This window comes from Lagenorhynchus albirostris, chromosome 9 (genome assembly GCF_949774975.1).
Source record: "Lagenorhynchus albirostris chromosome 9, mLagAlb1.1, whole genome shotgun sequence".
Classification (NCBI taxonomy): Eukaryota; Metazoa; Chordata; class Mammalia; order Artiodactyla; family Delphinidae; genus Lagenorhynchus; species Lagenorhynchus albirostris.
In genome coordinates this window covers 43,027,825-43,042,615 of record NC_083103.1, presented here as the reverse complement: position 1 = coordinate 43,042,615, position 14,791 = coordinate 43,027,825, and the positions used below count along the sequence as shown (strand labels likewise).

The 14,791-nt window shown below is 47.6% G+C and overlaps 1 protein-coding gene across 1 annotated transcript in view; it reads left to right on the top strand.

The window, feature by feature from the left end:
- Positions 1 to 14,791, top strand: part of PARVA (parvin alpha) — a 180,654-nt gene that overhangs the window by 141,870 nt on the left and 23,993 nt on the right. Inside the window, exons 8-13 of the mRNA XM_060159644.1 lie at positions 4,398 to 4,456; positions 6,076 to 6,095; positions 7,781 to 7,842; positions 8,563 to 8,631; positions 11,686 to 11,787; positions 12,511 to 12,583. Coding sequence (XP_060015627.1) covers positions 4,398 to 4,456; positions 6,076 to 6,095; positions 7,781 to 7,842; positions 8,563 to 8,631; positions 11,686 to 11,787; positions 12,511 to 12,583 — 385 coding nt within the window. The remainder of the gene's footprint in view (positions 1 to 4,397; positions 4,457 to 6,075; positions 6,096 to 7,780; positions 7,843 to 8,562; positions 8,632 to 11,685; positions 11,788 to 12,510; positions 12,584 to 14,791) is intronic.

Below are 14,791 nucleotides of genomic sequence, written 5' to 3'. Positions count from 1 at the left end.
TTTTTTTTTTTAACATCTTTATTGGGGTATAATTGTTTTACAATGGTGTGTTAGTTTCTGCTTTATAACAAAGTGAATCAGTTATACATATACATATGTTCCCATATCTCCTCCCTCTTGCGTCTCCCTCCCTCCCACCCTCCCTATCCCACCCCTCCAGGCGGTCACAAAGCACCGAGCCGATATCCCTGTGCTATGCAGCTGCTTCCCACTAGCTATCTACCTTACGTTTGGTAGTGTATATATGTCCATGCCTCTCTCTCGCTTTGTCACAGCTCACCCTTCCCCCTCCCCATCCTCAAGTCCATTCTCCAGTAGGTCTGTGTCTTTATTCCTGTCTTACCCCTAGGTTCTTCATGACATTTTTTTTCTTACATTCCATATATATGTGTTAGCATACGGTATTTGTCTTTCTCCTTCTGACTTACTTCACTCTGTATGACAGACTCTAGGTCTATCCACCTCATTACAAATAGCTCAATTTCGTTTCTTTTTATGGCTGAGTAATATTCCATTGTATATATGTGCCACATCTTCTTTATCCATTCATCCGATGATGGGCACTTAGGTTGTTTCCATCTCCGGGCTATTGTAAATAGAGCTGCAATGAACATTTTGGTACATGACTCTTTTTGAATTATGGTTTTCTCAGGGTATATGCCCAGTAGTGGGATTGCTGGGTCATATGGTATTTTATTTGTAGTTTTTTAAGGAACCTCCATACTGTTCTCCATAGTGGCTGTACCAATTCACATTCCCACCAGCAGTGCAGGTCTGTGTAGTAGGATCGGGAGGCTGTATCCCTGTGTGTGTGTGTGTCCTGCCAGCCAGCGAGAATCTTTTTTTTTTTTTTAAATAATGCAGCCTCGTGCTCCAGTGTCTACAGTATGGAGCCCATAAGTGGGATCATGGGGTCATAGGCCTGTGGATTTTAAATGTTGGTAGAGTTGTCGATTGTTTGGGCTGCCTTGTTTATTTATTTATTTATTTATTTATTTTTTTATGGCTGCACTGGGTCTTCATTGCTGCACGTGGGCTTTCTCTAGTTGTGGTGAGCGGGGGCTACTCTTCATTGCAGTGCATGGGCTTCTCATTGCAGTGGCTTCTCTTTCTGCAGAGCACGGGCTCTAGAGCGCAGGCTCAGTAGTTGTGGTGCACAGGCTTATTTGCTCCGTGGCATGTGGGATCTTCCCGGACCAGGGCTCAAACCCATGTCCCCTGCACTGGCAGGCGGATTCTTAACCACTGCGCCACCAGGGAAGCCCAAGAATCATTTTTTGGTTAAACAAACAATGCACAGTTACTGAGAAGAGGCAAGTATCTGTGCATGTGTACGTGTGTGTATTTGAGAGAGACCCTGACAGGCCGTGCCTGTGTTGAGGGCACTGCCGATTTTCACCTGCCCAGAGAAGCACAGCTGGTATCTCAAGTCATTTTTTCCAGATTGTTGGATGGAATTTCCATTCACACATGGCTGTGTGATTTCCACAATGAGGGGATGCTCTCTCCCTGTGACTATCTCATTCTGCTCCTAACCCCATTAGATACTCAAATTCAATTTTATTTTCCAACTTTACGCCCGTGAGCAAAAGGTCGTCATTTTGTTGGCTTCTGTTCTTTTCCAAATAAACATGCTACAAGGGAGAACGTCCCTTATGAGCAGCTCCCTGGCTATCCAAGGTTATCCAGGGTTCTGTCTGGCAACTCTGCCATCCCTTGGTGAGGAAGAGCCCGGAGGGCAGGTAGGCTTTGCCTGAGAGGTGAGGTGAGGCCAGGCCAGCTTCCAGGACAGAAGGGCTGAGCTTTCAGGGATCAGAAGTGAATGGGGGAGGGGAGGAGGACATGGGGGCGCTGCTCAGCCAGTGACCTAATGAAAAAGTATTTCTTCCAGCACCTTCTGGGTACTTAACTTGCTGAACGTCAAGGGGGTATAATAGAAAGACGACACCTTGGCCCTGCCTTCCCGGAGACAGGACTATACATAAGCAGCAGAGAGGGCTATCAGAAGCCCCTTGTCAATGCAAACGCGTGTGGTTCCGACACTAAGTGCCGCTGACTGAAAGAGACTAATTGGCTTCATTTATTGGGCTGTCAACCATGTCAGGCGTGGAGCTAAGCATTTTACGAATATGTACCAGCCCGGAGCATCCTGGTACATGCATCTTCCTAGTGAATCCAGGCCATCTCTATTGTGTCATTTTTTAACAATCAATAAAGTGTGAATCCATTTCATTATATTTTTTAAAACTGTGATTCAGGATTTGCGAGGGTTGGGGGGGAAACAGTGGTCACTGGAAGCCCATGTCTCATGCCTTATTTTGAGCTCAATTATAGGCCATCAGAAGGCTGTTGCTGGTTTAATTTCTACTGCAGGCAGTTTTGTTAGTGTGAGGGAGAAAGGAGGAGGCATTACATAAAATGGCATCAAGGTATGTCAGGGTTTATGGGGTGTTTTGCGTTATCAAGTTAAACAGGCACAGAAGCAAGACTCAGAATTGGCTGTAAGACACTGACTGAACTACAGAGAGAGTTCTTTAGGGAACAGTGGATCGAAATGAATCAGGACGCTGTGTGAGCTGTCATTGAACCCAGATTTCTTTTCCATTCTGTGTACCAGCATTTAATTCTGCATGTAGTTGAAGATGAGGTTTGATGTCTGTGAACAGCCTCGCAAGACAAGGACACAGATTCCATTAGCCCTGTGTGAAAATTTTACATATGTTGAAGCTGAATTTGGAAAACGTCCTGGTTTATCCACACTAGATCTTTTTTCAATGGTATTTTAATGTTTTTCTTCCTTTTTTGCTTTGATAGTTCATTCTTCTTAATCTAATCCAGATACACTCATGGCCTTTATCCAGCTCTACCTTTCCTTCTGTAAAAGTATTTTGCAAGGACGCTAGTTTCTGTGGCTATTGGGAATGTGAAGAAAAGGTTGTGGAAGTTCGGGCAGGAGGGTCGAGAAGGCAGATTTCAGCTGAAACACTAATGCTTGGAGGATCCCTCTTGACACATCTCAGTCTTTGTGGAAGATGGATTTGCTCTGACAGCCTCTTGCCCTGCCCAGACTGCCTTCCAAGCGTCTGGTAACTGATTGTGTAGGAACATGATAAATGCATCTCCCTCCTCACCCCCATCAGAAGGTCTTCCTGCACGCCAGCACTCCTTCATCGGTTCCCACGCCCACACAGTGAGGTTTAAACTCCAAACCAGCACTCAACTGACCAAGGGCAGCCACTGTCCCTCCAAACGGCCTCCTGAACACGCCTGTGCTCTCCTATTCTGCCTTTTTGCTCCGGCCATTCCTCCCACTGAAGAGGTCTCTCCTCTGTGTCCAGCCAAATCCTAGCTGTCCGTTAAGTTCCAGCTCAAGAACCCCTCCCCCTGGAAGGTTTCCCTGACCCTCTCAGCTGAAAGTACTTGTTCCTGTCCTGCCCTCAGCACTTCCTCTCTGCAAGGGGTCACCATGTAATTAATTATCCATGACACATTTGAGAGGGAAAGGGGATCCTACTCTAATCATTGAGCTGGGACCAGGAGGACTGTCTGGGGAAAACTGTTCTTGCATACCTGTTCATCTACGCCATTTTACTCTAAGTTCCTTAAGGTCCAAAACTATGTCATATGTTCCACAGTGTTTGCTAAGTCCAACACAGTGGCTTGTACAGAGAAGGCACTGATTAATGAAACAGAAAAGAAAGAGAATGAATTGATGGGAAGGGGTAGACAGATGATGGATGCATGCATGGGCAGATGGGTGGGTGGATGGATGGATGGGTGGGTGGGTGGATGGATGGATGGGTGGGTGGGTGGATGGATGGCAGTTTGGGTGGGCGGATGGGTGGGGGGATGGACCTCCAAAGTGCCTACGCTTTTCTCAGAGAGTAAGCTAGTCACCCAAGGACTGTACTACTTACTTAAAAGCTCCTCTAGTTAAACGTTTTTTGAAAACTCTCCCTCTGAATTCTCCAAGTTGACCTCAGTTCTTCCACCCCAGCCGCCCCAGTTAAATGTGTTTCTCCGCTTCCCTCCGTGGCCCCAGTTGGAGGGCAGACACACCCTGGCCCTCATTTCCATTTGGTTTACTGTGGATTTCTCCAGGAGGCAAACAGTGTGCTTCCAGCAGGACGTCTTCCAATAAAGAAAGAAAAGATTCAGCATCCAAGAAACAGCCGACTTGTTTGGAATAAACACTAATTGCACTTAAGTATGAATGGTACAGTCCAGTCCCAGGACATCAGGAGCCTCATTTCACTTCTAGCAGTATCTGGTCTCTGGATTCATTTCTTAAACGCCAGTAACTTTCTAAGTATCAGGAATGCTAATCAGTTTTTTGTATTTTTCTAATGCATATTTCTCTCTCTTCCTCCCAACCCTCTCCCCACCCCCGTTTTCAGAAACGAGAAGGAATCCTCCAGTCTCGGCAAATCCAAGAGGAAATAACTGGTAACACAGAGTATGTCAACAGCATTGTTGCCAGCGATTCTGTAATGGAACACAGATGTTTCTCCGAAATTCATCCATTTGCTGATATTTAGTTTTCATTTATTGGGATTGCAAGAGGGATTAGACTTCAGCCAATGATTATAGTTTAGCCTTTTCCGTGCATTCAAAACATGCCTCTCAATGCTTAAGGTACAAACTTGGGTGGGGAAGTGGGGAGAGGGAATTAACCGTGATTGAAAACTTCTAATTTTGTGGCACTCCAGGAAAGAGTGTGCCCAAAAAAGCCAACCAGCATGAAATCATCATGCCATAAACATGGGGTTGAATTTAAATTGTTAACCTTCAAAAGGACATTTTTCTTCCTTTTCTGAATCTGATTTATATGGTCACATGCCATGACCCAGAAAGCCCCTCTCTACCTTAGGGTGGTGGATTGTTTGGGCTTTCTTTTTTGTTTTTGTTTTTTTTCATTTACATTAAGAAATTGGAATATCAGAACATGTAAGAGTTTTGTCATGGGAAAGAGAAGTTTTGTTCTCAAGCAGAAAGAGCAGGGCGGTCGGTGTGCGTGGGTCTGAGATCCCTGGGCAGGCTTGAGCCCTGGCCGCACGCAAAACCGGGCAAAATTTGTTCGTATCATCTCCTGCTCCCCTAGCTCTCCTCTATATTCCTTTGAACAAGAAGAGCAAGTGGAAAGAGCAGGGGCACATGAAGCAATGATTACACCTTCTAAAACCCCACACCCCGAAGGTGGAGGAGGAAACTGTCCTTGGTCTACCTGGCTTGAACTCCACGTTCATCATTCTTCCCAGTACACTACCCACAAGTCATTATTTAATAGGTGACAGATGTATAGTTGGAATAAACCAACATAATAAGAACCAAAAACGTATTGAGAAGAAAATGTATTGAGCATTTAGTATATAGTGGAAACTATGCTAAAATCTTTCTATATATTAAATCATTTAATGCTCACAACATCTGATTGAGTTGTTTACCATTTTATCCTCATTTTAAGGATAAGTGACCTGAAACCCAGAGAGGTTCGGTAGCTTGCCCAAAGTCACACAGCAAGCAAATGGCTTTGTAAGATTTAAAACTAAGTAGTCTGACCTTAATGCTTGTGCTCCTAATACTTTGCTGCTTCACTGTATGAGTATGGTTCCAGCTCCTGCCCTCTTTGAGAAAACCTATTCTAGGTCAATGGCAGGTGCAGCTTGGGTGGGTATCACAGGATGGACAGGAGAGAGCCCAATCTGACCTCCCCAAGCCAATGCCCTCAGCAACCTGGGCAGTGAAATGCCACATTGGGATGGTACCTGAGCTCTGCTCCTAAAACATGGTTGGGAATCCTGAATCTCTGAGTCCAATATTCTTTCTCAACTGTAAGCAATAATGTGAGTTTATTTAAGGCAAGAAATAGTCCTTTATGCATCACTTATACCAGGCTTTATGCAAACACCAGTAAATCTATAAAGCAGAGGGGGAAAATAGGTGGTAATGTGGTAAAGACCACCCATAGCTGGAGACTTAGTGCAGAATAAAATGCCAAGGAAGGAAGCTTTGGGGATCTGCCACCAAGGGTGCGGAGAGAAAAGTCACGCTGCTTTCTTTCTCCTTTTCCCGCAGGGCTCTTTCTGGAAGGCATGGTGAGTTGCATAAGAGTGTCCTCTATCACTGCTGACTGCCAATGGGGTCTAGTTAATTCTGTAGCAGCTGGGAAGAACAGGCACTCAGCTTGATTCCTGCATGTGTGTCTGTGCCAACCTGGTGACGGGGCCAGTCGGTAGGGAGGGTCAGCGCACTGGAGGGAAGAGGAAAAGTAACCACAGCTGCAGTCCTCTTGCAAGTAACAAGACCACTGACCCTGCTGGGCTTCTGGATGGGTCCTGGGCATTTGCAGGGAAGTCTTGCTCTAAGCATATTGTGGAAGTAAAGCAAGAGGTGTACGTATGCGCTGGGGACTGTACCCTCTCCCCACTCTGTCCAGCCCTTGTAGAAGGTGCCTTTTTCCTCATCACACCTCCTACCTCTCTGGTTTCCCAGAACTTTGGGTGTGTTTATAAGGTCTGTGAATGTCCAAGATCACAATCACCATTCTGGCCATCTCAGATTTACTCATCAAGAGTAGGAGAGGCTGGTGGCGCAGTGGTTGAGAGTCCGCCTGCCGATGCAGGGGACGCGGGTTTGTGCCCCGGTCCGGGAAGATCCCTCATGCCGCAGAGCGGCTGGGCCCGTGAGCCATGGCCGCTGAGCCCGTGCATCCAGAGCCTGCGCTCCGCAGCGGGAGAGGCCACAGCAGTGAGAGGCCCGCGTACCACAAAAAAAAAAAAAAAAAAGAGTAGGAAAGGCAGCCCAGGACCACGAACCCTCCCAGCCCCGGTTCCTCTTGGAGATTTCTCATTCCCAGTCACAGATCCCTCCACTATTTCACCTCTCAGATCAGAGGACCAGGGGGGCTATAGCAAGGAAAATCCCTGCAGGGAGAATGGCTTCGCTATTTTCTATGATTCTGTATTTACTGTGGATAATATATTGAAATATTCCAATCATTCTAATAATAACTCAGATCAGCAGATACTTCAGAGTTTACAGAGAATGTACTTTCTTGTCTTTCATCCTCATAACCCACCTAGGGGAGGTTCATGCTCAGTGGGCCTTTTTTCTATTATTATTTTTGGCTGCGTTTTGGCATGCGAGATGCTAGTTCCCTGACCAGGAATCGAACCTGTGCCCTCCGCAATGGAAGCGCAGGGTGTTAACCACTGGCCTGCCAGGGAAGTACCCAGTGGGCATTTTATGGAAGAGGAAAGTGAGGCTAAAAGGATTGAAGTGACCTGATCCCTCAAGAGGGGGAGCTCCCCTTCTAGGGCTCTGTAGCTCCCAATCCGCTTATCTGCCCTCTGCCAGGAAGTATGTCTTGGGCAAGTTGGTTTTGAAAATTAGGGAGTGATTTGATATTTGGATGACATTCTGCTTCCAAAAAGCTTCAGAAACACTTTAGAATCATGACTAAATCATGATATCAAAGAATACAAATAGTAAAGAGAAATTACTGGCTCCAAGTCAGACTGCCTGCCAGAGCTCCTGAACCCCAGCTCAAAGAGGGCTGATGTCGAGGGTGGATACACACACACCTACATCTACACAGAGAGAAAAAGGCCCCTAAGATAAGAATCAACCCCAAATCCCTGCCCAAACCAGTTTCCCAGCACAGTCTCATACCCCAAAGAATTCCCACCTGGAGCTGACCATGTGGCCTGTAGAGGCGCGTGGCTGGGACCTGGGTTGGCATCAGCTCTGGGCCCTACTTTACATTTTCCTCTTTTTTCAGAACGTGATGCCTTTGACACCTTGTTTGACCACGCACCAGACAAGCTGAACGTGGTGAAAAAGGTGGGAAAGAGGTGCCTGAGAGGGAGGGAGGGAGGGAGGGAGGGGGAGAGGGAGGGAGGGAGGGGAGCGAGATGTAGGAAAACATTAGGAAAACCCACCCCCTGCAGTTTGCAAGCTTCCCGAAACTGGTGTCATCACCAGACCACCACAAACACAGAGCTTTCCTGCTTGATGTCCGTTTTACCTGTCTTGTTTTCACTGGATGCCTTACCCAGTCCCTTTCTTCTCCCATTGGGATGACAGCATCTCTTGGGGGTTTCTGAGGCTACGGTCCTGTGTCTCCACCCCCACACTGAACCCCGCCATCCCTGCTCCTCACACAGACCTCCCTCTGTCTCCCTGGCACCGGTACCTGCACCTAGGGGGACTGGAAGGAGGGACCCAAGGCGGTCATTTCTCCTCTGGCCCCCTGAGCCCGGCTAGGACACTCCACCTGTCACTCTGCCCTCTTAGCACTCCCTGCTCCTTGCACAGTTCTGGACCTGGCTATTGGAATCGCACAGTGCATGGGACTGCCAGTCCTGGGGGCCATCCTGCCCTGTGGACTCAAGGAGTTTCGCAAGAGTCTTATAGGCTGCTCAGCCTCACTCCGCTCGGCACAGGGATCCCGGGCCCGAGATCTTGGCTGGGTCTCGTCCTGTGTCATCATGGTTGAGTCACAGGGGCGGCCTCCAGGGTGAGAGTCTTCATCTCAATGTCTGGCTTGTGCTCTTCTTCTAGACGCTCATTACTTTCGTGAACAAGCACCTGAATAAATTGAACCTGGAGGTCACGGAACTGGAAACCCAGGTGGGTGACGGCCCCGTGTGCAGGGTGGGGGACAAGGCCCCGCTGGACAGCCACTGTTCCCAGTGCCCCAGCCACATTGCCAGGAGGGCTTTCCACCTTGATCCTGGAGCTTTTCCGGGGAAGGGAGAGGGGATTCTCTCTCTCTTCACTCAGAGGGGTGAACTGCATGGAATTTCTCTGAATTCTTTCCAGTATTTTATTTTGAAAAGTTGCAAGAATATTATCATAAATCCCCATGTACTCTTCACGCACATATACCAATTGTTAACATTTGGCCATATTTGGTTTTTTTTCTCTCTCGCCACCCCTAAATACCTCAGAATCACAATATAGTAATCAAATTCAGGCAGTTTTAACATCAGTACAATATGTTAATCTATTTAGGTTGAACCATATGAAATCACTGATATGTGACTACTCTTGACCGTGTCACATGGTTCAGAGAAATACAGTTGTCCTCATATTCTCACCTGATGCATTTAGTTGTCACGTCTCTTTAGTTTCTTTTTAATAGAGAACAAATCCTCAGCCTCTCTTTGCATAACATCGACATTTTTGAAGAGTGTGGGCCATTTAGTTCATAGAATGCCTCTGTTTTTCTCCCTCATGATTAGAACCAGGTTATGCATGTTCAGGAACAGTACCATGGAGGCAATGCTGTGTTCTTCTCAGGCCATTTTTTTTTAAAATATATATTTTTGGATGCGTTGGGTCTTCCTTGCGGTGCACGGGCTTCTCACTGCGGTGGCTTCTCTTGTTACGGAACACAGGCTCTAGGCGCGTGGGCTTCAGTAGTTGTGGCTCATGGGCTCTAGAGCTCAGGCTCAGTAGTTGTGGCACATGGGCTTAGTTGCTCCACGGCATGTGGCATCTTCCCAGACCAGGGATCGAACCTGTGTCCCTTGCATTGGCAGGCGGATTCTTAACCACTGCGCTACCAGGGAAGTCCCTTCTCAGGCACTTTTCTCCATCAGTTCTGTTCCTGGTGGTGGTAACTTTGACCACTTGGCTAAGTGGGCATCCCTCAGATTTCCCTACTGTAAAGCTCCTCCCCCCTACCCCCTGCTTTATAATTAATAACTAATCTTTATTAGGTATAATCTTTATACCGTGTAATGTATCCTGTTTCCCAACCTCTTTTCATTCGCAATGAACTTCTGAAGTGTGGTCTTCTTTTGAACACAGGGGCACCTCCTATTATTTTTAAAGGCAATGCCCAGGTCTGTGACTGAGATCTGCCTGGGTGTGTCTGGCCTCTGGAGGCAGCTTCATATGCTCTTCAGGAGATAGGGAACGTGCTGCAGAAGCAATGATTCCTGGAGAGGGCTGGAATGAGCTCTCCCTTCCCCATGGGCAGGGAAGGGGTCTCTGCCGAGCATATCTGGTGTCTATCTGCGAGTTTTACCACCAAGTCATTGGAGCCAGCAGTCAGGGGTGGCAGCAGTCTAGGTCAGTGGTGCTCACAGCTGTGACTAACCCTGACCCTAACCCAGGGTGCTCCCCTGAGTTGACAGATTAGTTTCTTTCATTCTCAACCCATTCCAGCCACAGCCAGAATTAGGCCTAGTTAACTAGTTCCATGGGCGGGCCGTGATGTTGACACGGTTGCTGGGGTCTATTTCCCATTGTCCACCCTGGGGTGGCCTGGGATGAGTCATGCTCAGGCGCTACCAGCCAGATGGATGGAAACAGGGAGGAGGCTGCTTCTAGCTCAAGTTCATACTCCAGGTTGTTTGCCCATAACCAAGGTTGAGTCACAGGCCCACCAGTCAGTCACCCAGCAGAGCTCAGACACGGGGCCCAGCCCAGACAGAATACTAATTCCGTCTAGGACTTTTAAAGTTTCCCAAGATGATTCCAAGAACTTTGACCTCTTGTGAACTCTAGTAACTGTTGCTTAGACAAATATTTGATGGCCCTGCCTCCTTTGCAAGGTTCTAGAATAGCAGATATGCACCTGACCTCTGTAACTTTGCTCAGGCCATTCTCCATACCCAGAACACCTACTCCTTTCAAATCTCCCTCATCCCACAGGCGCCGGGACCAGCTCTAAGCCTCTTGCCATGGCCCTGAGCACACGGTTGTGCTTTATCAGCAAGAGCCAGTACATTGTGTCTGACTGCTTTGTTGTTTTCCTGGATAGAAATAGCAGTAGTTAGTATGTGTTAAGTGTTGCCTACACACCAAGCAGTGTTCTAGGCACCTTACACATACTTACTGGTTTAGGCCGCATGATAACCCTATGAATTAGGTACTATATTATTATTGTCCCCATTTTACAGGTGAGAAAAATGAGGCACAGAGAAGCTCTGTAACTTGCTCAAGTCACTCAGTTAATAAGTGGTAGAGCTAGAGGCCAGCTCCAGAGCACACGTTCCTAACAGCTATACTATGCTGCCTCTCAAGCAGTAATAAGGCGAGGGTGAGAGGGGAGAATGCCCAGGCCGGTATGACACTAGATCTTTCCCTGTTCATAAAGCAGAAGTAGCCCTAGTAGCCTCATGCCGTTGGTCTTGGACATCCCCTTTCCCTCCTCCCTCTGCCCTCCCTAGCTAACTCCAGCTCATCCCTCATGTCTCCACCCAGGCAGCGCCTGCTCCAGAAGCCTTCCCTGTTGCCTTCAGTGGGATGAGTGACCTTCGTCAGTCTCATGCAGGCCAGCATGCTTCCCTCCCTCAGAGCAGCGGCTGCATTTCCTCCACAACAGTCTCGCCACTGTACCATGAGTTCCTCCAGGGCAGGGGCCACACCTGACCCACCTCTGTGGTCCCTGTGCCAGATCAGGGCTTGGCACGTAGTCGGTACTCCATAAATACTGGACCAGTTGAGGTCAGGACCGTGGGCTTGTGGCTTCGCGCTGGACCAGCCAGACATGGGGCAGGCCTGCTGCGGAGCAGACCTTCCTGCCTTGGGTTACTGCCCCTCACCCACTGCCAGCAGCCTGCCTGGGGATATAGCCTTTGCGGGGTCAACACGGAAGCTGATGTGCCCCTGGAAGGGCCTGGGCTGGGGCGCTCAGGGGCCCAGTGCCTTCACCTGTCTCTCTCCCTCCAGTTTGCAGATGGGGTGTACCTGGTGCTGCTCATGGGGCTCCTGGAGGGCTACTTCGTGCCCCTGCACAGCTTCTTCCTGACCCCGGACAGCTTTGAACAGAAGGTTAGGGGAGGTGACATCACGGGAGGCCCGAGCCCACATGCCCGACCCATCTGCCCACGCCTCTGCTGAGGCCATCTGGGGAAAAGGCGGCGGCTTCCCCTCTGCCCAGAGTCTTCAGTGGTTGGATGGGGGGCTCACTGTGATGTACAGCTGAGCTGGGACGCAGCTACCTACAGGCCACTGAGCATCCTGAACAGCTTTCCCTCTCCTGCACCTTGGTCCCCTAGCCGTATCTCCTGCCTGGGGCCACAGCCCAGCCTCATCTCTCCCCAGAGGTGACAGGTGGCTGCAAGGCTGGTCAGACCTGAGGCCGGCACTTAGCCGATTTCTGATGCCTCTCACAGGCTGCCCCAGCCCACCTGCTAGACAAGGGGCATTTGGTCCCAAGCAGAAACCCTTCTCTGCCTCTTGAACATGTCTTGCTGTCTGATCCTTTCAACTGTGGGCACTTATGTCCCTGAGTTTACAGTCCTGGCAGTGACACAAGAACACAGTAAGACAGGGAGAGGATTCTTAACTCCTCTGGGAGTGCTTCACCAACAGCAGGCTGGGCCTGCCTCACACTCCTCATGGCCAGCCCAGTTTGGCAGCCTCATTTTAGCTCAGCCCCTGCCCCGCTGGCTACAGTGCTGGTTCCTTCACTTTCCAGGGGCAGGTCACAGGGAGCCCCAAGGGTCCAGGAATGAGTGTGCAGCACCTCATGCGCTGCCTCTCTCTCTCCAGGTCTTGAACGTCTCCTTTGCCTTTGAGCTCATGCAAGACGGAGGATTGGAAAAGCCAAAGCCACGGCCAGAAGGTACTTTGCTCTTCCCTGGGTTGGTGACAATAGGCAAGACCCTCCCCTGCACACAGGTTTTCACGGCACAGAACAAGGCTCATGTTTGTACCAGAGGGAAGACTGTCTTTTCTGAAGCCTGCTTTGCCATTTGCAGGGGAAGGTGGGACAGGGTGCAGCTGCTTAGTCCTGGGCATCCTTTGCTAGCCGCAGATCGCACAGCCTCAGGGAAAAAAAGCAGAACCTGAAATCCCACACATGGGGTCATAGGGATAAGGGCCCATGCAGACGTGTCACAGAGCGGAGGTGCTGCTGCAAGAACTGTCCTGGCCTGGGTTCCAGGTTCTTCTGTGCCTGGACAGGGTGCTGACCTGCCCAAGAACTATCTCCCAGGTAGGCAGGGGGAAGATACAGGGGTCATCACAGGCAGCTGTACTCGGAGAATAATTCCCTTTTCTGCCCTTTGCTTGCTCCAGCTCTGCCCAAGGACAAGGTTTGATTTGTCAGGTTTAGGTTGCAAATGTTAAGGCTGAAAAAATACAAAAGGAGCAAAATGCTCCAGCAGCCCTCCCATGCTTGCGCTTGAAGCAATGTGTGCATTTGTAGGGGAAGGTGGTAAGACTTGGTTTAAACTGGAAGGACCAGGTAGGGCTTTTGTATTTATTTTTCTTTTTTCTTTTATATTGGAGTCTAGTTGATTAACAATGTTGTGTTAGTTTCAGGTGTACAGCAAAGTGATTCTGTTATACATATACATGTATCTATTCTTTTTCAAATTCTTTTCCCATTTAGGTTATTACAGAATATTGAGCAGAGTTCCCTATGCTATACAGTAGGTCCTTGTTTGGTATCTATTTTAAACATAGCAGTGTGTACATGTCAATCCCAATCTCCCAATCTATCCCTTCCCTCCACCCTTCCCCCGGTAACCGTAAGTTCATTCTCTAAGTCTGTGGGTCTGTTTCTGTTTTGTAAATAAGTTCATTTGTATAATTTTTTTCTAGATTCCACATATAAGCGATATCATATGATGTTTGTCTTTCTCTGTCTGACTTACTTCACTTAGTATAGTCTCCAGGTCCATCCATGTTGCTGCAAATGGCATTATTTCATTCTTTTTAATGGCTGAGTAATATTCGATTGTATATATGTACCACATCTTCTTTATCCATTCAGCTGTCGATGGACATTTAGGTTGCTTCCAGGTCTTGCCTATTGTAAACAGTGCTGCAGTGAACACTGGGGTGCATGTATCCTTTCGAACCATGTTTTTCTCCAGATATATGCCCAGGAGTGGGATTGCTGGATCATATGGTGGCACTATTTTTAGTTTCTTAAGGAACCTCTGTTTCTTAAGGAACACTGTTCTCCACAGTGTCTGTACCAAGTTACATTCCCACCAACAGTGTAGGAGGGTTCCCTTTTCTCCACACCCTCTTCAGCATTTATTGTTTGTAGACTTTTTGATGACGGCCATTCTGACTGGTATGAGGTGATATCTCATTGTAGTTTTGATTTGCATTTCTCTAATAATTAGCGATATTGAGCATCTTTTCATGTGCCTCTTGGCCATCTGTATGTCTTCTTTGTAGAAATGTCTATTTAGGTCTTCTGCCCATGTTTTGATTGTGTTGTTTGTTTGTTTTTTGATATTGAACCTCATGAGCTATTTGTAAATTTTAGAGATTAATCCCTTGTCGGTCACATCATTTGCAAATGTTTCCTCCCATTCTTTGTCTTTTCTTTGTCTTTTCGTTTTTTGCTTATGGTTTCTGTTTCTGTGCAAAAGCTTTTGAGTTTAATTAGGTCCCATTTGTTTATTTTTGTTTTTATTTCCATTACTCTAGGAGACAGATCAAAAAATATATTGCTGCGATTTATGTCAAAGAGCATTCTGCCTATATTTTCCTCTAAGAGTTTTATAATATCCAGTCTTAAATTTAGATCTTTAGTCCATTTTGAGTTTATTTTTGTGTATGGTGTTAAGGAATGGTCTAATTTCATTTTTTTACATGTAGCTGTCCAGTTTTCCCAGCATCATTTATTGAAGAGATTGTCTTTTCTCCATTGTATAGTCTTGCCTCCTTTGTCATAGATTAATTAACCATAGGTGCATGGGTTTATTTCTGGGCTTTCTATCCTGTTCCATTGATCTATATGTCTGTTTTTGTGTCAGTACCCCACTGTTTTGATGACTGTAGCTTTGTAGTAATAGTCTGAAGTTAGGGA